Below are 26523 nucleotides of genomic sequence, written 5' to 3' on the forward strand. Positions count from 1 at the left end.
CTGCAAAAGTGCGTCACTTGCTCAATATGGATCGCTCATTCCTCAAAAGCAAGTATTCAGGTCAATGAAAGTGTCAGTGTTTATGAACAAGATAGTTAAATGTCTCTGTCATGTTTTCATTATGACAGTTTACTCTGTACATGTTTTCCAATGCAAAAAAAGTCAGATCTTGGTGATGCTACCTGAAAATGCTCAAGACAGCACTATATACCATTTGCACTACACTATTGGCAAAACATACAAAAAAACAGCCAATGTATGTAATGCAATTTTAAATTGATCTGTGATAATGCTGTGCTAATAATAAGCCAGGCACGATAACAGTTTCCCAATTTATTAGCCCTGTAGTCCAAAGGACATGTCGCTGTAAAACTTGGACCCTGAGCTGCTCATAAATTTCTCAGATGACCGACAGAATTCCTCTAAAAACGGTTACGAAAATATTTTTTTGCCCCTTTGTTCAGGCAAATCCCAACAAAACATTGAAGAGAGTACAAGATTCCAAACAGTCTTAATATCAAATTTCCTGTAATGTCCAGCGATGTCTGTGTAGCCAGCTTCATTTACAGCAAAACAGAAACCTAAAAAGGATTTCCGCATGCTCTCCCACAAACACAGACATTAGATAGTGGACAGCAGCAGAGGAACAGAGGTGAGCGCTCTTATTCTGATTGCTAACTTTGGTTTTGTATTAACCGAGGCACCATTCTACATAATTGGTGAAGCTTTTAGAAGGTGCCGTTAACAATATTCAGAAAATTAATACAGCTGAAAACATATACTTGCTATGTAAAGATATATTGGAGTAACGGCACTGAGAAGAGAATGAAGCCACTCTCCCTCCATGTGTGTTGTAATCTGAGCTTCTCTGTTATTTGTTTTGGTATCTTGTCCTTGGATGTTAATGCATTTGGGCGATTCTCATGAAGCCAGTCTAAACTATGTCTGTGAAGATTATAAGGACATACTTTATTAAACTAAATATATTTCACTTTTATATGAATGAACAATATAAGCAAAATGAGGCACAATTCATTGTTTTGTGTTAAAATAATATTTTCTATATTTTTAAACATATTTTTGATTCACAAATTCATTACCGTAATGCGTCCAGATAAAAATGTCATGGTTTTCCCCACACTTATATACAATAAATATTTAATAAGCTCTATAAAAATATATATACATTTGTTTGAAATGTATAATTTAACATAATATAATCAAACAATGGTTTTTGACAATGTATAAAGAACAAAATCTGAATGAAAATTGATGAGAAAAAAAATGGTTAAATGTTATGGTAATGATAGAATTGTTTGCATTAAATATGTGTATATTTTAATAAATACATTATGGTGATACCAGCTACCCTTGCTAAAGAAAAAAGAAAAAAAAAACTTGTGTGTTACAGTATTGTTACAGTTACAGAATGTTACAGTAATTATTATTATTATTATTTAAAAAGATTATAAATTCATATTAAAACAGTGACTTTAGATGGTATAGGTTATAAAGGGTCAAAGAAAATATGTATTCAATGCTCTTAGATTTTTGATATGAGCTATGCACCATGTTCATGAACATCAATTTGAGTCCCTTCTTTAGGCATCAGTATTTGAGGACAGGTTTTTTTTTCGCCGTTCTTAAAATCAATATCGGTCTCAAAAATCCCTCATCAGTCAGGCCCCATTCTTCAGTATTTCGAGTATCTTTAAATCTACTTCTTTGTGAGTTTTCTTTCCTCTTTGTGTTCCTATTCCCCCACTGAAACTCAAGAAAACTGTCTATTGAAACAAATGTTGTACTTAATAGACTATAACTTTGGAAGATACTCACTTGTAAAATGGATGTAAAATATTAACTTTAGATGAACTTACAAATACATTTTTGTACAGAACGAGGACTCTTGCATCTGTGGCTTCCTTCCAAACACTTGCCCAACTCTTACAGGTGAGTATAATGGAATGATAACGACATGGAAATTTTAATGTTCAAATGGCCTCCTGACTTATCAACTCATAAAGATAACATTTACATCCATACAGGATAATGAAGACTACAGGAAGTTGCTGTGTAGTTCTGTATTTTGCCCTGACTTTTGCCTCGGCAGTACAGAATAAGCTTGATTCAATCACTGACTTGAAGAAACTCAACTATGGCCAAACTGTGCCCAAGCACAGTCTCATGTTGCTCCATTGGTTCGCCAACACAGTTGACATCGACAATAACGACAACATATGGCTGACTTTTGATCCGAACGTTGGAGATTACGGCTCACATCACTATGGCAACTACGAGGGGCTGTTGGAGCCGCTGCCTCGGGGAAATGGATACCGGTACTACACTATTGGCAACCTCAATCAAGAAACATCCGTGCCTCTTCCACCTTACGTTGTCCATCCCCCAAGGCAGTATGTGGGGAGAAACAGGGACAGGGTCATAATTCGTGTCAGGGTGCAGAACACGGGATGGAGAGATTTGCAGAGAATAGACCAAGTGTATATAACGCAGCATTATGACACTTCTGAACACCAGGGTACGCCTTATGATCCAGATCACACCTACCAGATCGCTACGAACCTCTTAAGACAGATCAGAGAGTTTTCTGTGGGAGAAAACCAACAACCACTGTGGTATCTCAGAAGGCGCTTTGGAAGCAACGCTGATGATTTAGACATCAGAAACACGTGGGGGGACCTGGCTAGCCTCGGACTGCTGTTGTTTATTGTGATCCAGGAAAAGTTCTCCGCCAACCAACACAACAATGGACATGGAAACAGGAGAAACCTTAGGGCCAATGATGCTTCGACAAACAGGAACAATGTTCCGAGAGGTTTTCCAAACCCAGTTGACTTTGTAGTGGATTTGGAGGATTATGAGGTCCCTGAAACCAGCGAGGCAACTGGGAACAGAGAATCAGACAGTGACAATATCCCAGTACCCCGGTGCAAGACCCGGATGTCATTCTGTTGTATTTGCTGTACCGTTACTGTATGTTTGGTTTTATTGTGCATCATGGCAGTTTTTTTGTATAAGAGAATTTCAAACAATTGATTCTGGAACCGCATGCAGCAGTGGGAAGAGTGCAAATATAAAAGTGTAAGACAACAATAAGGTTAAAATAAGGCAAAATCAGGTTATCAGTATGGACCACAAATATATGTAGGTGAACAACAGGAAGTCAGTCTAGGTGAGGTTGTATATAGATATTTAGATGAAATATTTAACCTGAAGTCACGGTAGTCTGACAGTACACGATAAGTAAATAAATGCGTTATCATGTCATTATCTTTATGATATTGCACTTAATGTCCCCTTGTGTCCTGTGAGTCAGTTTTAATTCAATTCAACTTTATTTATAGAGTGCATTTCATGCACAAGGCAGACTCAATGTGCTTCACAATGGATATACATAATTACAGTTAAAAAAACAACAACAACAAAAAACAGGTAGCAGGTAGACAAGCTATTCCATATTCACCACAGATACACTTACTTACTCACACATGTGCACCCACTCCCACAACCACACATGCACACAATTCAACCAAATGCTGTAGAGAAAAGATAGGTTTTTAATCTGTTTTTAAAAATGGCTACTGATGTGGCAAGTTTAACTGTGTCAGGCAGGGTGTTCCACTTTCGCGGGGCATAAATACTAAAAGCTGCTTCTCCTTCTTTGGATCTGGTGTGAGGGATGAGTGAGTTGCCACTGCCTGTTGACCGAAGTGTTCTTGCTGGGGTGTAGGTGAGGTGGAATTATATATTTAAAAAATCTGATGTAGTTCATGAAAGACAGCAATCCAGAGAGAAAAGAAGAAGACAGAATATATATATATATATATATATATATATATATATATATATAATATAAGCTTAGGATAACATTATGACAAAAGGCCATACCCATCTCAAATTGTCTGCTATGAAGGGCTTCCTGATAGTCTTCAGGACATTTTGGAACTTTGTTGCTCTACTTATTAGATATTGCAGTTTGTTTATGAAAGCTGGAATTCTTCTTCATTACAATTTTTTTTTAGCCAAATAGCTTCTACAGACGTCAAGTGACGTCATTAGAGACTCATTTTGTTTACGCTGCCATGTTGGCAGGAAAAGTGTGATCAAAAATAACTGCCTCTCGTGTTACCTTTAAGCTGTCAGACTTCATTGTGCACTTTAATTACAAGGAAATGTAAACCTAAACATAAACATTACTGATCCCTTTAACCCATTAAGGCCTAAAACGCCTAGAAAACATGCCTGTAAAACCTAAAACCTGAAGTTTTTCTGGAAATTCAACAGAAGTGCCAACGGCTACTAAATAATAGATTTTTTAGCCTCTGTAGCAGATAGAAATGAAATTCAAAAAGTATTTCACAAGTACTGATGGCTTTCCCTTTTACTTGTCTCTGATTGTTCTAGCATCCCAGCGCATAACAGCTATCCACCATGTTCATACAAATACAGCAGGTGACTATACTTGCTGCTAGCATTCATTAGCCTAGCAATACTCCAGTTTTCCTGCCAACATGGTGGTGTTTCAACTTGGGCTGATTGTGGGATGTCAACAAGCTAGTTTTATTGCTTTATTATATATGACAAAGCACTTCTCTGGCATGGTCATAATGCTCCAAGCACCATTCATACAACTATGTCATGCTCCAGTATGTTTAATTTAACGATAATGTCTCACTGATGATTCATCCCGTGTCTGTCAGAGATGAAGACAGTATTGATTGTAATGATGGATAAATATAACAGATAAGTGAAAGGCTCTCAGGTCTGTTAAGGAAAATCTTCACTGATGATATATTGCCTTTAAAAACCAGAATTGTGTCTTATTAAGGCAATTGTTCTGCATTTTCTGCAGTGTTGAAAAAAGTGTCTGTTTATTAAACAGTAATTTATTAGTCATTCTGATGTCAGCATTTTTATTTTAATTTCAAGGAAACTGGACGAGCACAAATTAGATGTGCAAAATAACAACTCACAAAAGAGGCACAGATCTAATTTAGCATGCTATTCATATGGGGTGGTGTCATTTTTAGAGAACTAATTAGTATTAGTCCAACATTGCTTTTTACTACTTATATTTTGCCAATTGCTGAACTGGTATTTTATAAATGTCTTCAAAAAGGGTTTCTTAAAACGTCTAATAATTTTGCACCAGCATTTGTATTAATACTTTAAAAAAAAAGGAACAATCACTCCTTATAGGTGGGAAAATATTGCATAAATCAATTTCAACTAATCAAGTAAAAAAAATATATTTGTCTCTCTCAATAATGTACCTGCCAATATTTCACTCCCATTTAAAGGCGATGATCCTTCAGATTTGGTGATCAAGGCTTGTGACACTGATATGCACCAGGGAAAGTATAAAACATGTATAGGTAACACTTTACAATAACCAACTAAGTGATGTTTATAGATGGTTTATAGACCAATTATTAACCATTTACAAAGTGATATAAATATATAATACAATATATATTTTAACCAATTTAAAAAAAAACATTAACATACTTAATATGGTGTTAAAAATGTTAAAATAAGTGCAACTAAAACTATTAATAAACTATTAATTATAATTTAATTGTTTGTTAATGGTAAAGTTACTATAAACTTACATTAATATACCATCGATTTGCCATTTTCTAAATTATGTCGTTAGTTAAACATTAATAAATTACGTATTTACCTTAATAAACTATCTGTTTACCATTTATAAATGATGGTTATTGTAAAGTGTTACCCATGTTTATACTGAGGTTTGAAATTGATCTGTGAAAATTGAATACTGACTTTTGATTCAACCTGCTCATAACATTGCAAGATGACTGACAGAATTACACTCCTTGTTTTGCCAGTTTCGTTTACAGCTTTACAACAGTAACCTAAAAGGAGACACGCCTACACCAATAAACACAGAGATCAAATCACTAACAGCAGCAGACAACAAGCTATGAACGCTCTCACAGACTTCCCCTGCACAGGCAGCTTTCAGTTCCTAAACCTGCTCAAAAAATCCCTAGATGACTCACACAATAACACAATCATTCCTCTGAAAGAAAATAATCAGCTTTTTGCTTTTCTGCAGGCACATGGCACAAATATGTGAAAGGTCCTATAATCTGTTCAGGGCTGATAACAGACATCACTGATAATGTATTAGCTTTAAAAAAGGAGTGCCTTTCTTGGTTGTGTATTATTTCTGTAGTGCTGAAAATCATGTTTATTAAACTGTAATTAAATAATAAATAGAGGAGCTTGAGTTAGGATGTGCAAAATCATAAAGGCAATTTTAACTATTCTTCTTCTAACAGAGAATCAGGGCAGATGCAAGGATACCATTTAGCATATTATTGATATCTGTGGGTACTGGTTTTAAACAAAATTAGCATTTGCCCAGCATGGTTTACACTGCTTATGACATTTTGAGGATCGCCCTTGTAAGTAAAGTAGTGAAACATTTCTAAAATAATCATCTAAAAACTGTAAATATTAATTGGCTTTATACATTTCTACATGCAAACAACCCCAAAACATTATTGAAAGAAGGCACTACCTTTATTCTCTTAATAGGGAAGAAAGTTTGATTTAAACCACTGAATTAGATACATATAATATTCAACCTCCTGTTACCACCAGCAATGCCAGTTTCATTTCCAGCAAAACAGTAACCTAAAAAAAAAAAAAAAAAGGAAAAAGGAACCTCCGCACTCAGGTCACTGCAGACGGCAGTGACTACTGCCTCATTATATGACTGACCCCCCAAATATGTGTGTGACTGGAAACAGAAATGTAAAAGGTTTTTTAAAATTTAATTTCAAAAAACATATTTTTTGTTATGGCCAAGTTTAAACCCATTTAACAATTTGAATCCGCTAATAGGGAAATTAACAAATTAAAGTCACAATTTTAATATATGTTATGGAGATGCAAACAAAAAGGCAAATGGTTATTTGTTTTTATTTATTATTGATTTATTCTTATTTTGTTACTTAAAAACAAATCTGACAAATAATTTGCTGTTAAAGAGCCCTATTAATGTCACAATTTTGACAAATGTTGTGGAGATTTTTTTTTTTAAAAAGGCAAATTTGTGTTTCTGTAAGCTTTTTTTAATAAGAAATATCATAAACATATATACAATAAACGCCCAATGTAACGTATATATCACATCACAGATCTTTGACATTTATGGGTAGAATTTTTTTTTTAAATATCATAAATGTGATCTATGTGGTTTATCCCCCATAATGTTCCTTTAAGGATTACTGGTTCTGGGTTCTTATGGGTTAAAGGAAGTAAGCACTTCTATTATTGTTTTGAATAGAGAAGAAAGTTTAATCCCAGCAGCTGTATTACGCAACCTCCTGTATCCTGCAGTAACTCTTATTTTGCTAGTTTCGTTTCCAGTGAAACAGTAACCTAGAGGGAGACGTGCATGCTTTCACACCAACACACACATCAGATCCCTGGCGGCAGCACACTGACTCAGGTGAGCTCTTCTATTTCCTGATTGCTAGTTTTATTTTTAGTATTTACTGTTGCACTATTCTACACGATTTGTGAGGCATTTAACTCAAGTCTTCTTTGTGAGTGTACTATCCTCTTTGTGTTACTATGCCTCATAGACAACTCAACAAGGAAACGCTGTCTATAAAAAACACAGAAGGGAAGTTTCGTACCACCGTTACTTTGAGATCGACTTCCTTGATGTGATTAACTCACATAGCTGCTGAAGTCTGCAGAGGATTGTGCTTTACTCTTACCGCTCGGTATGAGCAGGAGGAATAGCAACAACAAGTAAAACCTGTTTTAATGTTCATAGCTGCCATCTGATAATTGTTGTAGGAGAGATGTTTTACTGTCGACCTATCTGCAAGGTAATGCCTTATTAATAAAACTAGTGCAGAGCCCGTAGGAAGTATGTATAGTGGGAGATTAAGTCGATTTTTCAATTCTGGCCAAATGAGGTTGTGTGTGAAAGTGGGATGTACAATGAGGTTTAATACTCTTGCGTAGTGTTAATATACAAAGTGTATATTGGGTAATACATGGAGATATAAAGAGACACAGAAATAGTTATTTTAAGAAAAACAAACTTAATCATTCAACATGGTTAGACATACATACAGACACAGATATAGGAGGGAATACGTTTACATGCAGCACAAACAAATTCATGGATGTGAATAATGTGAGTAAGGGTTATTAGGTGTGTTGTGGAATGTGTAGATTGATTGATAACTAACGTAAATAATGATATTTTGAAAAATGAATTCAAAAATCGTCAAAATCGAGGATGCACACCTTCGTGCCATGCGCAAGCCACATACTAAATCTGAGGTCAGTCTGAATAACAAACAGTGAGATATGCCCTAGAGAGACACACACACACACACACCGTCTAGCACCAGTGTTTACTTGTACTGTTTAAGGTTGAGCTGCCAGCCGTTGTGAGAAATAAAGCATGACATCATCATAAACAACACAACGCAGAGTTCCAGGGTGTGGAGAGGCTCATAACACACGGGCCGGGTAACAAATACAATTATACATTTATTTCCTTTCTTACATACATGTTTATATTTTTTGTAACAAAATATGTTTTTATCAGACTTGGCTGGGTGGGCCAGTGAGTAAAATGGGCGGGCCAGTGCCGCCTAGGCCCATTACTGGCTACGCGTCTGCTATGTGTAAAAGCTGATCTGTGTAGATCTGCTGCAGAACATAGATAGTGAATAACTGTCTGGTCCTGATGATCCAGTGGACCTCGTGCGTAAATGCGCGCAGCCTCTTCTTCAGCTTGGCGCCTGAGCAATGGTCCAGTCCTGATATACTGTTATAGGCATACACGCGTGTGACGAGCGTGTGCACAGGCGTCCACACTCTTGTACTTCTATCTTTGTGAGGACCCTCATTGTAATAGTGAATTCCCTTGCAAGGTTATAATAGTATTGGATTTTTTATTAGTTTTAGTTTTAATTTTGTTGTGAATTTTTTTTTACAAATTCATTTAGATTTAATGAGTTTTTTAGAGTGAGTTTGCTAGTTTTAGTTTACTTTTTATTAGTTTTAGTTTTTTGTAATGGGGTATTTGTTGGGTGGGAGATTAAAAGAGGTCACAGTAAATTTTGCCTTTATTTTCTTTGTCTGATCCATCTTCAATATGTATGAAAAAAGTTGACAAAGATGAAAATGAAGGACATTTTCACTATAATTTTAGTTAGTTTTGTAACCACACAATAAAGTTTAAGTTAGTTATCATTATCATGTAACCTTTAACCCTTAAAACAGAGTCTGAAATCTCAAAAAAGCCTTTAAAGAAGTGAGAACCGGCCGAAATGTCCTCACTTTGCAAAAATGTCCTTACTGTTTGTTAAAAACATGTTCCGGTCCTCACTATGTAGGAAGTACAAGCGCACACACACACAACACACACACCTTGCTTTTATGGATAGATGAAAACAGAGATTACAAAAAAAACAGATATTACAAAATCAAGAAAATAATCATTAGCTGCATCTCAAGTTACAAATGCATGCATGCATTTAGAATGTATAGTATGAATGAATAAATGGTGAAATAACCTTTTAAATTTCTTTACAGGATGTCAGGACGAGTCATGAGGTGCTGTGTGGTTCTGTTCTTTGCCTTAACTTCTGTCTCAGCGGTACAGAAAAAGCTGGATTCAATCAATGATTTGAAGAAAATAAAGTTTGGCCAATCTGTGCCCAAACACAGTCTATTGCTGCTCTACTGGTTCGCCAACGAAGTTGACATCAACGATAACAACGTCATCACGCTGACCTTTGACGCAGACGGAGGAGATTACGGCTCGCATCACTATGGCAACTCTGAGGGGCTGTTGGAGCCGCTGCCTCGGGAAAATGAATACACCTACTTCACTATTGGTAATCTCCATCAACAAACGTCCATGCCACTTCCACCTTATGTTGGACATCCCAGAGCAGAGTATGAGGAAGGAAACAGGGACAGGATCATATTTCGTGTCAGGGAGCAGAACAGAGGAAGGAGATCTTGGCAGAGGATAGACCAAGTGTACATCACACAGCATTATGCCACTTATGAACATCGGGGAACAGGTTATGATCCAGCTCGTACCTACAGGATCACTACTAACCTCTTGAGACAGATCAGAGAGTTTTCTTTGGGAGAAAACCAACAGCAGCTTTTGTATCTTAGAAACTACTATCGAAGTAACGCTGATGTTTCCCAGATCAGAAACACGTGGGTTAATCTTGCTGGCCTTGGACTGCTGTTGTCTATTGTGATTCACTCCTCCAACCAAAACAACAAACAAAGTGATTTTGTGGTGAATTTCAACGATGATGAGGACAAAAAAGCCCCGACTGGGAACAGAAACTCAGGCAGCTACAACACCTCAGAGCCCGTGAACAACGACTGGGGGTGCATGTCTATTTGTGCTTTCATACTTTTCATTGTATTGTTTATTTGTGTACTTTGTTTTTTCTATTTATAAGAAAAAAATAAAACTGTATTTATCCTGTGGGAAGTTACTGTGCAACTGTTCCAATACAAAATGGGAAAACTGTAAATATAAGGACTGCAAAGATAAAGTGTAAGAAACAATGTGTGTGCAAAGTGCAAAGCTAAAAATATATTGGCAATGCAAAAATCTGGTTAAAATATGTTACATAATATAAACAGGTTAACTTTATCAGTCTGGTTGGGATTGCATATAGATATGTATGCACAATGTCAAATCTGAAGTACCAAAAGGAACACGTCTCTATTACAATATGCAATAAATGAATCCATGAATGATTAAAGGCTGTGCTGTACATTAATTATGACAACTATGGCTAGGAGAAACATGGTGACCAACCAATCTAAAATCACCACATCACAGGTTCAAATTGACCACATTTCTTAGGCCATTAAATGCATTAAAATCAGAATCAGAAATCTGACATGAATATACCTTACAACATGGGTCTCAAACTTGCGGCCCGCGGGCCAATTGAGGCCCTCATGACGATATTTTGTGGCCCCCACCTTGATATGAAAGTTTAATGTGAGTTTTATATGAATGGCACTTTACCGTGTTGTGTGTGGAAGGTCCCTTTAATTACTTTTTTTGGTCATTTTGTGTCTTTTTTGGTATTAATTTTGTGCATTTTTTTGGTATTAATTTTGTGTCTTTTTTAAGTAATTTAGTGTTTTTCTGTCATTTTGTGGGTTATTTTTAGTAGTTTTGTGTCTTTAATAATTTTGTGTCTTTTTTGGTAATAATGTGTCTTTTTTGGTCATTTTGTGTCTTTTTTATGTAATTTTGTCTCTCTTTTGGTAATACTGTCATTTTGCGGGTTTTTTATAGTAATTTAGTGTCTTTTTCTGGTAATTTTGTGTCTATTTTTGGTAATTCTGTGTCTTTTTTAAGTTTGAGAGTTAGTTTGAGACCCCTGCCTTACAATATTTATCCCTCAAATATGATGATCTAAATTGATGATGTAGATAATTACTGGGATACGACACATTACTATTAAAGAAGATATTCACTGCAAGTTGCAACATTACAATGAAAATTTGCACGGACAAAAGTAGCCAAGCATGTTTGTACTGTGATTAGAGATTGTTTGGTAAATACTGGTTAATATTATTATTATTATTATTATTACTATATTTCTATAGCACCTTTCAAAACCAGGGTTACAAGGTGCTTTACAAAATACATTATCACGGAGGCAATACAACAGTTAAAACAAAAATAACAGAACATCATCAAAAACAGTGAACAAGCTAAAATAATAGGATACAAAATTAAAATATGTGTAAGATGTTAGAAATCATTGCACAAATGCCAGTCTCTACAAGTGGGTTTTTAAAAGTTTTTTAAAATGATACACAGACTCATCACCTTTTTGCATAAAAGACACATGGCTGGTAAACGTGACAGGCGCAGCAGGAAGCTTGATACAATCAGCTGCTGTTTGCAATTTCCTGTTCCTGTCAGCAACACTCATTTGGCTAGCAAAGTAGAAGTTGTGCGTGCAGTCACACAAACACAGAGATCTGATAACGGAAGTAAACTAATGCAGGTGAGCACTCTTATTTTCTAAATGCAAGTTTTTAGTATTTACCGTAGCACTATTCCACATGATTGGTGAAGAACTTCAGTCTTATTTGTGAGTGATTTCTCCTCTTTTTGTTACCATCCCTCCACTGCAACTCAACAAGGAACCACGGTGTCTTAACCTCCTGTGACCCTGCGTCCTCATATGTGGACATTTTATTTTAGGTTTTCTGGACCTTAATACTTAATTCTGCTTAACTATGACCTGTTGTCCTTAGTATTTCACACTCTAGAAAAAGCACCAATCAGTGTACAAATCAGATGGCAGCATCTTGGTAAAGTCAATCAGCAGCTTTACCACCAAAACAAAGTGGACCAGGTACAAAAGCTGATCAGATTTTATGGTTAAAACTTGTTTATTTGTGCTTTATAATGTTTTATAGTTTGATATTCTGTGCAAGTTTGACTATTTTTAGCAATAGCAACAAGCTACGACACTGCTAATCAGGAAGTACTCATTTGAGAACGAATAGACTTTTACTATCGTTCTTTAAGTAAGAGGGTGTAAATGTCAGGAAATAAACAGTTTTATACACTGGCAAATTAATTGTGTTATACAATTAACCCTTTCTTTTTTTTTCTTCCAAAAACTACTTCCTGTTCAAAGACAATGCTTAGTTTTTGTACTGATCAGATCCTACTGATCCAAAATATCTAGGAGAAACTAACACATGCCAAACAAAAGCTTGGGTCTCAGGAGGTTAAAACATAAAAAGGGATATTTGTACTAACAAGACTGTAAGACACTCACTTTGATTTGATTAATAGGAGGAACAATGACGACAAGTATAACCTGTTTCAATGTTTAGTACGGATGCCTGACTATTTTAAGACACATGTAATTAGTCATGCTATCTGTTATGTGTTAGTAAGAGCTATTCATCTAAATCATGGGTCTCAAAATTCGCAGCCCGCGGGCCAATTGCGGTCCTCGTGATATTTTGTAGCCCCCACCTTGATATGAAAGTTTAAAGTGAGTTTTATATGAATGGCACTTTACCGTGTTGCGTGTGGAAGGTCCCTTTAATTACTTTTTTTGGTAATTTTGTGTCTTTTTTTTAATAATTTTGTGTCTTTTAGTAATTTTGTGAATTTTTTCGGTCATTTTGTATCATTTTGTGTCTTTTTTTTGGTCATTTTGTGTCTTTTTCGATCATTTTGTGTCTTTTTTTGGTCATTTTGTGTCTTTTTCGATCATTTTGTGTCTTTTTTTGGTCATTTTGTGTCTTTTTTTTGGTCATTTTTCACTTTTTTTTTATGACGACGTTAACAAAAAGAAAGGCAGCTGCTACCGGAGCGTTCATTATCTGCTGTGTTGTTGTTACCGGAAGAAGTGGAAATGTTATGTAATGTAATTTTGTGTCTTTTTTTGGTAATTTGTGTCTTTTTCTAATAATTTTGTGTCTTTTTTTGGTATTTTGTGTATTTCTTTGGGTAATTTTGTGTCGTTTTTTGTCATTGTGTCCATTTAAAGTAATTTAGTGTTTTTTGGAAATTTTGTGTCTTTTTTAAGTAATCTGTTTTTTCTGTCATTTTGTGTGTGTGTTTTTTAGTAATTTTGTGTCTTTTTTGATCATTTTGTGTCTTTTTTAAGTAATTTCCGGGGGGTTTTCTGTCTCTTTTTTTTTCAATTTTGTGTCTTTTTTTGGTCATTTTGATACTGCCTCCAGCGGCGCCCAGGTAATTTGAGTTTGAGACCCCTGATCTAAATCAAAACAGATGCCTTTCGAAACTAATCATTAGATGAAGCTCTCGTTAAAAATACATGTATGGACTGAGACTGTACAGTATGCATGAATAAAAGGAGAAATAACTTTTTCACAGGATGAAGATGTCAGGAAGAGTCATGAGGTGCTGTGTCGCTCTGTTCTTTGCCCTGACTTCTGTGTCGGCTGTACAGAAAAAGCTCAATTCAATCAGTGATTTGAGGGATATCAACTTTGGCATATCTGTTCCTGGGCACAGTCTTGTGCTGCTCTACTGGTTTGCCAACACAGTCAACATCGATTATAACGATGACATAACGCTGGATTTTGACCCAAACAATGGAGATTATGGCTCACACCATTATGGCAACTTTGAAGGGCTGTTGGAGCGACCGCCTCGGGGATACCGCTACTACACTATCGGTAACCTCCATCAAGAAACGACCGTGCCACTTCCATCTTATGTTGTCCGTCCCCCAAGTAGGGACTATGTGGGGAGTAACAGGGACAGGATCATAGTCCGTGTCAGGGTGCACAATACAGGACGGGGATCTTTGCAGAGGATAGACCAAGTGTACATCACACAGCATTACAGGATTCCTGAACATCAGGGAACACCTTATGATCCAGCTCATACCTACAGGATCCCTACCAACCTCCTGAGGGACATCAGAGAGTTTTCCACGGGACAAAACAACCAATCACTGACCCAACTCAGAAACCGCCATGGAAGTAACGCTGATGTTTCCCACATTAGAAACACATGGGGTGACCTTGCTGGCCTTGGACTGCTGCTGTTTATTGTGATCCAGCACAGATACTCATCTGTCCAAAACTTCTCTTATAAAAAAAACAGCAGGAGCAATCAGAACGACATTATATTGATTCTATTTTTCGTTATCCTACTCCTATTTTTAAGAGCTATTTTCTTGGGAACATAGACAATAAATGAGGGAGAGGAACAGATAGGTGGAGTCTAACCAAGGTGTGATTGAAGTGCTTCTCAAGGACAATGAGGACCACAAAGGATTCGTTGATTGGGAACAAATAATCAGGAAATTGCAACATTCCGTACGTTTACATGACACTTGAAAAAAAATAATTATTGCCTTAATCTGACTATAACTGGACAACTGAAGTGCATGTAAACATGCTAGTTGGAGTTCTCCAACTCTGATTAGGACATTCAGATAATGTGATTGGAATAGGATTTTCGCTGGCATGTATGACAAGACAACGCCTGCTCCACATGCTCCATCCAAGCCGTTCGCATTAGCCGTTCGCATTAGCCGGTAGCATTGGCCGGTCACATTAGACGGTCGCATTAGCCATTCACATTAGCCGGTAGCATTAGCCGTTCACATTAGCCGGTCGCATTAGCCAGTCGCATTAGACGTTCGCATTAGCCGGTAGCATTAGCCGGTCGCATTAGACGTTCGCATTAGCCGGTAGCATTAGCCGGTAGCATTAGCCGTTCGCCCATCAGTAGCGACGGCACCAAGTGTCGAACTGAGGTCAACAGAAAGGGGGCCGTATTAACCTGCTGACGTTCCCGTCAGTTATTCAATTTTCTCAGTTGCATGTAAACTGGGACAGGGACAGAAGTCCTATTGGACGCCAATATCAATTTTTAAGCTTAGCTCAATTAAACTGTGTATGTAAATGCACTGACTTGAGGCCAGGGTTTTCTCCGCTGTATTGTTGTGTTTTATGCTTTGTTTTACGTTAATATGCCAAATCTAATTGTGTACTGTATTCTCTTTTAAGTTTTCACATAATTAAGATGGAGTGATGTTGGGGGTCCTGGTGGCTCACACTGGTAGAGCGTGTACTACTTGAGGCTGAGTCCTTGTTGGGTGGACCCGGGTTGGAATTTGGCCTGAGGTCCCTTTGCCGTCAATATCTAATAAACCATGAAAAATGCCGGAAAAATAAGATATTTAAGATATTTAAGATATTTAAGATATTTAAGATATTTAAGATGGACTTTGAGCACCATCGAGGAATCTGCTGTAAATAAACCCAAAATCTTTGATGGATATGACTTTCTGGAAAATTATAATAATAATAGATCAGAAATAGCATGCCTGTTTTATTACACCAAGAGGAGTTGCATTTCAACCACGGATGGAGATAAAAAAAAAAAAAAATTAAATTGCAGTTCAACTGGCTAAATGGCAGTTTTTTAATAAACAAAAAGTCTTGTGTAGTATTAAATATTGGGAGTAAGCAAAGTGGCTTTTAAACTATATTAAAATGGACTGCTTTGGTATAGTCATAAAGATCGAGGCTTTATTCATGCAACACTGCTGATTGTCTGTTTGAGATTGTATGTTATTCTGATAGATAAAACAGACAAATAGGTGGAAGGCTCTCTTGTCTATTTAGGACTGGTAACAGACATCAGTAATAATGTATTAGCTTAAAAAAAAGGAGTGCATTTCTTGGTTGTGTATAATTTCTGTTGTGTTCAAAATTATGTTTATTAAACTGTAATTTACAAATCAAACTGATGCCGTTTTTGCCAAGAGATAGGATGTGCAAAATCATAAAGGCTATATGAACTATTCTTTTAACCAAGAATCAGGGCAGATGCAAAGATACCATTTAGCATATTATTGATATCTCTTGGTACTAGTTTTGAACAACAAATGAGCATTTGCCGAGTCTGGTTTTTACTGCTTTGAGCTGGTATTCTGTGTAATATTCTTAAAAAGGCCCAATATAATTTTTAGCCTGCTGAAATTGTTGACCTGAAAAGGTCTTTTAAACCATTTTGCACCATAATTTTTCCTCTCACGGTTTACAGATTGTCAAATATTAGATAAATCAATTTTTAACTAAATAAGTTAAAACACAAAATAAGTTGTAATTTTGTGTCCTTTTTTTGGAAATTCTGTGTCTTTTTTGGCCATTTTGTGTCCGAGTAATTTTTTGTATTTTTTGGCCATTTTGTGTCTTTTTTTAATAATTTTGTGTCTTTTTTGGTCATTTTGAGTCTTTTTTTAATAATTTTTTTGTCTTTTTTGGTAATTCAATTGAGTTTTTTAGTCATTTTGTGGTTTGACAGAAATGGTCTTTTTAACCATTTTGCACCATGATTTTTCCTTAAAAAGGGTGAAAATCTCACCCTTTACAGATGGTTAAATATTAGATAAATCAATTTTAACAAAATAAATGAAAACACAAAATAAGTCGTGGTGGCCTAGCAGTCTGAGCTGGGGATGTTTTGCTGCAGGTCAGCCTTGATTCTTAATCTGTAATTTGAGGTATTCTACTGTCCAATACAGGCAAACAGCAAAACTTGGGGTGTCCCAGGGGTTCGAAGGTTGAGATTGAGTTCTGACTGCAGCGGTGAAGTAAAAATAAATAGTCATTGTCTAGTAATCAGGTAATTACTAATCTTCCGGTTTCCACTAGCAGTGCTTGTTAAGCCAGTTCATTTACAGGGAAACAGTCACTTAAAGGGAGAAACACCTGCTGTCACACATCAGCTCAGAGATCAGATCTCTGACAACAGACTAACTCAGGTGAGCTCTCTTCTTTTCTAATCACTAGTTTTGTTTTAATATTTACCGTAGCATTATTCCATACGATTGATAAAGCATTTAACTTAAGTCTTCAGTGAGAGTATTCTCTCCTCTTGGTATTATTATCCCTCGACTGCACCTCCACGAGGAAATGCTGTCTGTTGAACGCCAGGTTTGGGAATTTCATACTGTAACTTTAGGAGAAGTTACACAATTTATTTGTTTAAATCAGGCTGCTGAAGCTTTACAGAATTAAAAGACTACATAAAAGACTTAAAAGAATTAAAAGACTACATTTTTACCACTCCTTAGACTCCTTACCAACACTAAGTCTAACTCTTATTGCTCGGTATGTGCAGCGAGGTTTGATGACAACGACCAAAACCTGTTTCAGTGTTCATTATGGCCACCTGCCAATGGTCTCTCTATCCCTTATAATAAATAAATACATTTATCAAATGTATGAAATGATAATCATTTGATGCATCTGTTATGTAATCTGGTCATCAGATCTAAAAAAATAATTTAATTTAATGTATTATTTAAAATACATGTATGGATTGAGAATGTAAAATATGAATTAAAAATGGGAGAAATAACTTTAAATATCTTTACAGGATGATGAAGATGTCAGGACGAGTCATGAGGTGCTGTGTGGTTCTGTTCTTTGCTCTGACTTCTGTCTCAGCGGTACAGGAAAAGCTGGATTCAATCGATGACTTGAAGACAATCGACTTTGGCCTATCTGTTCCCAAACACAGTCTATTGCTGCTCTACTGGTTCGCCAACATAGTGGACATTGACGATAACAACGATGACATAAGGCTGACCTTTGATGTAGACAGAGGAGATTATGGCTCAGAACTTTATAGAAACTCTGAGAGGCTGTTGGAGCCTCTGCCTCGGGAAAATGAATACACATACTTCCATGTCGGTAATCTCCATCAACAAACGTCCATGCCACGTTATGTTGGACATCCCAGAGCAGAGTATGAGGAAGGAAACAGGGACAGGATCATATTTCATGTCAGTGATCAGAACAGAGGGAGGAGAGCTCGGCAGAGGATAGACCAAGTGTACATCACACAGCATTATGACAGTAATGAACATCGGGGATCAGGTTATGATCCAGCTCGTACCTACAGGATCACTACCAACCTCTTGAGACAGATCAGAGAGTTTTCTGTGGGAGAAAACCAACAGCAGCTTTTGTATCTCAGAAACCGCTATCGAAGTAACGCTGATGTTTCCAACATCAGAAACATGTGGGGTGACCTTCTTGGCCTTGGACTGCTGCTGTTTATTGTGATCCAGGAAAGGTTCTCCAACCAAAACAACAAATCAAGTGACTTTGTGGTGAATTTCAACGATGATGAGGACAAAAAAGCCCCGACTGGGAACAGAAACTCAGACAGCTACATCACCTGGGAGCCTGTGAAAAACGACTGGGAGTGCATGTCTATTTGTGCTATAATAGTCATTTTCTTGATTATTTTTGGAATTTTTGTTCTTCTATTTATAAAGATAAGATAAAACTGTATTTATCCTGTGGGAAGTTACTGTGCAACTGTTCCAATACAAAATGGGAAAACTGTAAATATAAGGACTGCAAAGATAAAGTGTAAGAAACAATGTGTGTGCAAAGTGCAAAGCTAAAATATATTGGCAATGCAAAAATCTGGTTAAAATATGTTACATAATATAAACAGGTTAACTTTATCAGTCTAGTTGGGATTGCATATAGATAAGTATGCACAATGTCAAATCTGAAGTACCAAAAGGAACACGTCTCTATTACAATATGCAATAAATGAATCCATGAATGATTAAAGGCTGTGCTGTACATTAATTATGACAACTATGTCAAGGAGAAACATGCTAGCTAAGTTTAAAGTTTTTGACTAAAAGGTTAAAGGCATTTTTTTAAAGCTACACATTGAATAATACAAATTGTGTTGGGCCTACACCAATGATAAATTTAATTATAAAGAAATAACTGTTTCATTTCCTAATTTTTTTGTCACAGCCACAGGGAGCCACTGCAGATGGTCTGAAGAGCCCTGCCCTATAGTCTGTTCAGGACTGATAACTGACTGATCATGTATTGGCTTTAAAAAACAAAAAAAGTGCATTTCTTGGTTGTGTATTCGTTCTGTAATGTTGAAAATAATGTTTATTAAACTGTAATCTACCAATCAAACTGATGTTTTTGTTTCAAGTTCATGACAAATAGAGGATCTTGAGTTAAGGTGTGCAAAATCATGAAGGCAATTTGAACTGTTCTGCTTTTAAGAGAGAATCAGGGCAGATGCAAGGATACCATTTAGCATGTTATTGATATCTGTTGGTACTAGTTTTAAACAACAACAAACTGATATTCTGTGTAATAATCTTAAATGTCTTGACAAGGGAATATAAAAAAAAAGTTTGCAAACTACTTCTACAACTTGTTTTGCAACTACTTTACAAAATAAGTTGTGCAACAGCTCTGAGAAAGATTATAAGACTATAATAGCAGCCTTATATATATATATATATATATACACACACACACACCCACACACACATTTTAGTACTTAAATCCAGCTTGAGATGACATTTAGAGGGTCACCCTTGTAAGTAAAGTAGTGAAACATTTCTAAAATCATCATCTAAAAACTGTAAATAATAATTGGATTTATTTATTTCTACATGTAAACAACCCCAAAACATTCATGAAAGGAGGCACTACCTTTATTCTCTTAATAGAGAAGAAAGTTTGATTTAAACAACTGAACTACATACATATAATATTCAACCTCCTGTTACCACCAGCAATGCCAGTTTCATTTCCAGCAAAACAGTAACCTAAAAAAAAAAAAAAAAAAAGTAAAAGGAGCCTCCACACTCAAGTCACTAACGACAGCAATGACTCCTCCCTTAACACGATCGCTCCTCTTAAAGCTGATAATAAAAATTAATCTGCTTTCTGCTTTTCTACAGGCACATGACTGATCCCCACACCCTTTATTTTGTTTAAAAAAAAAAAAAGAAAGTAAGCACTACTATTAATGTTTTGATTAGGGAAGAAAGTTTAATCCCAACAGCTGTATTATACAACCTCCTGGTACCACCAGCAAAGCTTGTTTTGCTAGTTTTATTTCCGGGCAAAGAGTAACCTAGAGGGAGACACGCATTATCTCACACCAACACACACACATCAGATACCTGGCGGCAGCAGACTGACTCAGGTGAGCTCTTTATTTCCTTGATGCTCATTTTGTTTTTTAGTATTTATTATGTATTTGTTGCACTATTCTACACGATTAGTGAAGCATTTAACTCAAGTTTTCTTTGTGAGTGTACTCTTCTCTTTGTGTTCCTATCCCTAGACCACACCTAAACAAGGAAACAATGTCTATTGAAACACAGAAGGGATTTTTGGATTATATAGACCTTAACTTTAAAAGATACTTGCTTAGTGTGATTAAGTCAGGGCGCTATAGCCTCATATTCAACTTCAGATAAACGTACAAATAAGTTTGCACAGAATGAGGACTGTGGATTCCTTCTTAACACTGGCTATGTTTTAAGACAGATTTAATTGTTCAATCACAAAAGCACATTTATTTATCAAATATTTATTTTAAATTTTTTTACAGGACAATGAAGATCTCAGGAATAATCACATGTTGCTGTGTAGTTCTGTTCTTTGCTCTGACTTCTGTGTCGGCAGTACAAAGGCTGGATTCAATCAATGATTTGAAGAAAATCAACTTTGGCCAATCGCTGCCCAAGCACACTCTTTTACTGCTCTACTGGTTTGCCAACGAAGTTGACATTGAAAACTACAATGTCATAAGACTAAACTTTGACCCAAACAATCGAGCTTATGGCTCACATCATTATGGCAACTTTGAGGGTCTGTTGGACCCTCTGCCCTGGGGAAATGAATACAAGTACTTCACTGTTGGCAGTCTCAATCAAGAAACATCGTCCGTGCAGCTTCCACATTATGTTGTCAATCCCCCAAGTGATGAATATGTGGGAAGAAACAGGGACAGGATCATAATCCGTGTCAGGGGTCAGATAATAGACCAAGTGTATATCACACAGCATATTGAAGATCAGAACGTATATGATCCAGATCACACCTACCAGATAACTACCAACCTCCTGAGACAGATCAGACAGTTTTCTGTGGGACAAAACCACCAATCACTGTTCCAACTCAGAAACCGCCATGGAAGCAACGCTGATGTTTCCAACATCAGAATAACTTGGGGTAATCTTGCTGGCCTTGGACTGCTGCTGTTTATTGTGATCCAGGAAAGATACTCCTTTACCCTACAGAGCAACAGAACAGAATACACCCACAGACCAGAAAGCCACTACAACCCACAGAGCAACTACAGACCACAGACCAACTACAGACCACAGACCAACTACACACCACAAAACTACAGATCGGCAAATGATTGGGATGAAAGTGCTGTAGTTGTGGGCCTTCTTTTCATATTTATTGTATTTGTTGTAGTCCTATTCATTATTGCAAGTCTGGGAAAGTAGATAACAACAATGAGGGAGAGCCATGATATTGTCCAAATCAAGGTTTGGGGGTGCTTTTCAAAGATATTTGGGACCATAAAGCCAGCAAGTTAATGGGGATAAAATTATCAGGCAGGTACAACACCTCAGTACCCGTTAAAGATGGCCAGGGTTGTTCTGTTGTACGCTTTGTTTTACCTCTACATGTTTAATTTTAGTATATTGTGTTTTATGTAAATGGTGTTCAGTTCAGATTGAGTTGTAGTCTTGGTATGATATGCAGTTACTCGGGGTGAATAATTAATCAAAATGTTATCAAAATCAAATTATGGACGAGTACAATATAATTTTTTTTTGAAATCGCAGGAGGTTGATTCATTATTTTGTTATTATCTTTACTGTAAGTCGCAATGGATTTGCAAGTCATTGCATTATTTCTCCTCTTTTTTACAAACCTATTTTTTGGGGGAATTTGGGTTGGGATCAGGAGTTTTATAGCTCTATTTTTCTAAATTGTATTGAAACTAAGCTAAATGTTTTTATTGTATATTTTAATGCACTGTTCTGGCATGGTCATAAATCTTCAGGTATCCTTCAGGTCTTGTTCCAGCATGTCTAATGTAATAGTTATGAGATGAAGTGAATGTAAAATTGCACTGATAGATAAATGACACGGATAAGTAAAAGGCTCTTTGGTTTAGGACAGATAACAGAATGATGAGGTGTTTTCTGATAATCTATTAGCTTTTATACAGGAGTGTTTTCATTCATGGTTTTGTATTTCTGCAGTTTTGTGTGTTTATTAAACTGGAGTTTTTCATTAAGACCCTTGTCAGTGGTTTTATTATCAGTTCAAAGAAACCGTATGAGGAAAAAATTAATTTGGCCAAATCATTTAGACAGGTGACCATCTGTTTTTAACAGCATTCATGTCTCATGCAAGACACACCCACACACAGATTAACAATTTATCAGCAAGGCCATTCCCATCCCTTGAGACATTCACAAGTCCTTGTTTCTAGCCAAGTCTGCTGCAGGCCTATCAAAAGGCCTTTATTAATACAGTTTTAATGTGGTTTAGTGTGTTTATACTGCTTATATTATACTAATTGTTAAACTGGTATTCTGTGTAATAATTGTAAATATCTTAAAAAGGTAATATTTTTAAAAAAGTTTGAACTACTTTGCAAAATAAGTTGTGCAACAGCCCTGAGAAGGATTATAATAGCAGCCCTAATGTATGGGAAAATATTAGATATATGAGTATTTAAATCCAGCTAGAGATGATATTTTGAGGATCGCCCTTGTAAATAAAGTAGATTAAGATTAATTACTTTATTAATCCCACAATGGGGAAATTCAACCTCTGCATTTAACCCATCCTTTTTTTTCACACAAGTGAACACACCATGCACGGAGCAGTGGGCAGCACATTACTGCGACCGGGGAGCTGTGCAGGGGGGTTAGGTGCCTTGCTCAAGGGCACTTCAGTCCTTAACCTGTCAGTACCGGGATACGACCCGGCGACTCTCCAGGTACAAGCCCTAAGTAGTGAAAATATATTTAAAATCATCATCTAAAGACTGTAAATAATAATTGGATTTATTTATCTCTACATGCAAACAACCCCAAAACATTGGAGAAAGGAGGCACTACCTTTACTTTCTTAATAAAGAAAGTTTGATTTGAACCCCTGAACTACATACATATAATATTCAACCTCCTGTTTCCACCAACAATGCCAGTTTTATTTCCAGCAAAACAGTAACCTAAACACCTTAACGCGAATATTCCTCTAAAAGCTGAATAAAAATAATCTGCTTCTTGCTTTCTTGCATTTTATTGTTTAAAAGGAAGTAAGGAAGTAAGCACTTCTATTATTGTTTTGAATAGAGAAGAAAGTTTAAACCCGGCAGCTGTATTACGCAACCTCCTGTATCCTGCAGTAACTCTTATTTTGCTAGTTTCGTTTCCAGTGAAACAGTAACCTAGAGGCGTGCATGCTTTCAAACCAACACACAGATCAGATCCCTGGCTGCAGCACACTGACTAAGGTGAGCTCTTCTATTTTTCTTAATGCTAGTTTTGTTATTTGTTGTGGCACTATTCTACAGGCTTTGTGAAGCATTTAACTCGAGTCTTCTTTGTGACTGTAGTCTCCTTTTTGTGTTACTATTGTGTAACTGCAACACAACGAAGAAATGCTGTCTATTAAAACACAGAAAGGAATTTTGTACTTCATGACCATAACTTTAAAAGATAGTTATATACTCATATTCAACTTCAGATAAACATACACATTTTTGCACAGAATGAGGACTGTGGATTCCTTCTCAACACTGGCAAGCTGACTATTTTTTAAAGACAAATCTAATTGTTCTATCACTTAGGTGTTACAATGAGCTATTCGTGAAAAAAGCATTAATGAAAAAATAAAACACACACTTAGAGGTTCAGCTGGCAAATTCAATAAGATTTGGCAACCTTTTCTGATATATGTGGAAGAGAAATCAGAGCTGCATGACTCAAGTTAATTAGGAAACCACAGATTTCATTGTGCTAAGATGACAACCCGCTTAAATACTATTCAGTATACTGTACTTCTAATGTTTTTTTCTTGTTTGTTTTTTTTGTTTGTTTTCTGTAAAATTCTCTCCTTTTTATGTTTATATATGTCCTCTTTTACAACATACTTAACTTATATTGTCTTAGATTTAGTCATCTATTGATCATTATTATTATTATTATTATTATTTATCTATCTATCTATATATTTATTTATTTTTACTTTTTGGGGTGGGGATTCTGTTGTGAGGGTTCCTGTATATCTGTGTTTTATTGTGAAAAAACTCCATAAACAAAGTTAAAAAAAAAAAAAAAAAGCATTAATATATATATTTTGAAATATCTTTACAGGATGATGAAGATGTCAGGAATAATCACACTTTGCTGTGTAGTTCTGTTCTTTGCTCTGACTTCCGTGTCGGCAGTACAAAGGCTGGATTCAATCGATGATTTGAAGAGAATCAACTTTGGCCAATCGGTGCCCAAACACATTCTTGTGCTGCTCTACTGGTTTGCCAACACAGTCAACATCGACACTTACACTGTCATAAGACTTAACTTTGACCCAAACAGTAGAGCTTATGGCTCACATTATTATGGCAACCATGAGGGTCTGTTGGATCCACTGCCTCGGGGACATGGATACACGTACTTCACTGTTGGCAGTCTCAATCAAGAAGCATCGTCCGTGCAACTTCCACATTATGTTGTCAATCCCCCAAGTAGGGAATATGTGGGAAATAACGGGCAGGATCATAATCCGTGTCAGGGATCAGATAATAGACCAAGTGTATATCACACAGCATACTGGAGGTCAGAATGTATATGATCCAGATTACACCTACCAAATAACTACCAACCTCCTGAGACAGATCAGAGAGTTTTCTGTGGGAGAAAACCAACAATCACTGACCCGACTCAGAAACATCCATGGAAGCAACGCTGATGTTTCCAATATCATAAAAACTTGGAGAAACCTTGCTGGCCTTGGACTGCTGCTGTTTATTGTGATCCAGGAGGGACAATCATCTTATCCACACTAAACACCACAAAGCTACAACAGACCCGAATACAACTCCAGACCAGAAAACAGCAACAATTTTTGGGGTATATGTGTACGGGTAATTGGCTTTATTCTTTTGGTTATGGTAGTTGTGGTGGGCTTTCTTATTCTTTTAAGTGAGGCAAATAGATTACAAAAGGGAAGATGAGGGAGATGATATCGTCTAAATCAAGGTGTGGGGGTGTTTTTCAAAGATATTTGGGACCATAAAGTCAGCAAGACTCCCAAAAGAATAATCAGACAGTAACACCACCTCAGGAAGATGGCCAGGGTTGTTCTGTTGTAGGCTTTGTTTACCTATATATGTTTAATTTAGCTGGTAGTATATTGTGTTTTATGTAAATGGTGTTCAGTTCAGATTGTGTTGTAGTCTTGGTATGACATGCAAATAACAAATAAAAAAAAATCAAATTATGGACGAGCACAAAATCAAAATAGTAGGAGGCTGATTCATTATATTATTGTTCATTTGTAAAAAGTTGGGACATATGTAATCAAATTCAGAATTAATGTTTATATGCCAAAATTAGATTTCTTGTCTCCGTCTTGTCTCATTCAATTTAATGTAAGTCTCAAAGGATTTGTGAATAATTGCATTATTTTTCCTCTTTTTACAGTCCAAATCTTTGGGAAATTTGGGTTGGGATCAGGAGTTTTATAGCTCTATTTTTCTAAATTGTATTGAAACTATTGCATCTTTTAATGCACTGTTCTGGCATGGTCATAAATCTTCAGGTATCCTTCAGGTCATGTTCCAGCATGTCTAATGTAATAGTTATGAGATGAAGGGAATGTAAAATTGCACTGATAGATAAATGACACGGATAAGTAAAAGGCTCTTTGGTTTAGGACAGATAACAGAATGATGAGGTGTTTTCTGATAATGTATTAGCTTTTATACAGGAGTGTTTTTCATTCATGGTTTTGTATTTCTGCAGTTTTGTGTGTTTATTAAACTGGAGTTTTTCATTGAGAGCCTTGTCAGTGGTTTTATTATAAGTTCAA

General features: G+C 36.2%; 3 protein-coding genes and 1 long non-coding RNA gene across 7 annotated transcripts in view; 3 read left to right on the forward strand and 1 right to left on the reverse strand.

Annotated features, from left to right (window-relative positions):
• The window catches only part of LOC131982917 (septin-9-like), a 171708-nt gene that overhangs the window by 72225 nt on the left and 72960 nt on the right, over positions 1 to 26523 (reverse strand). The window lies entirely within an intron of this gene.
• Positions 1900 to 3269, forward strand: LOC131982923 (uncharacterized). Its single transcript, XM_059347520.1, has 2 exons — positions 1900 to 1950; positions 2046 to 3269. Exon 2 carries the CDS (start codon positions 2050 to 2052, stop codon positions 3052 to 3054), a length of 1005 nt encoding a protein of 334 aa, XP_059203503.1. The 5' UTR covers positions 1900 to 1950; positions 2046 to 2049; the 3' UTR covers positions 3055 to 3269.
• On the forward strand, positions 7225 to 10991 carry LOC131982928 (uncharacterized). Of its 2 annotated transcripts, XM_059347527.1 has the most exons (3): positions 7225 to 7504; positions 7641 to 7784; positions 9619 to 10991. In XM_059347527.1, the coding sequence occupies exon 3, from the start codon at positions 9620 to 9622 to the stop codon at positions 10511 to 10513; it is 894 nt and encodes a 297-aa protein (XP_059203510.1). In that variant the 5' UTR covers positions 7225 to 7504; positions 7641 to 7784; position 9619; the 3' UTR covers positions 10514 to 10991. The 2 variants fall into 2 exon arrangements, with proteins under 2 accessions (XP_059203510.1, XP_059203509.1); XM_059347526.1 differs by lacking the exon at positions 7641 to 7784.
• LOC131982947 (uncharacterized) lies at positions 23891 to 26493 on the forward strand. The gene is made up of 2 exons (XR_009395441.1): positions 23891 to 23944; positions 24807 to 26493. It is a non-coding gene; the product is annotated as an uncharacterized LOC131982947 (long non-coding RNA).

Source organism: Centropristis striata, chromosome 13 (genome assembly GCF_030273125.1).
Source record: "Centropristis striata isolate RG_2023a ecotype Rhode Island chromosome 13, C.striata_1.0, whole genome shotgun sequence".
Taxonomy (NCBI): domain Eukaryota; kingdom Metazoa; phylum Chordata; class Actinopteri; order Perciformes; family Serranidae; genus Centropristis; species Centropristis striata.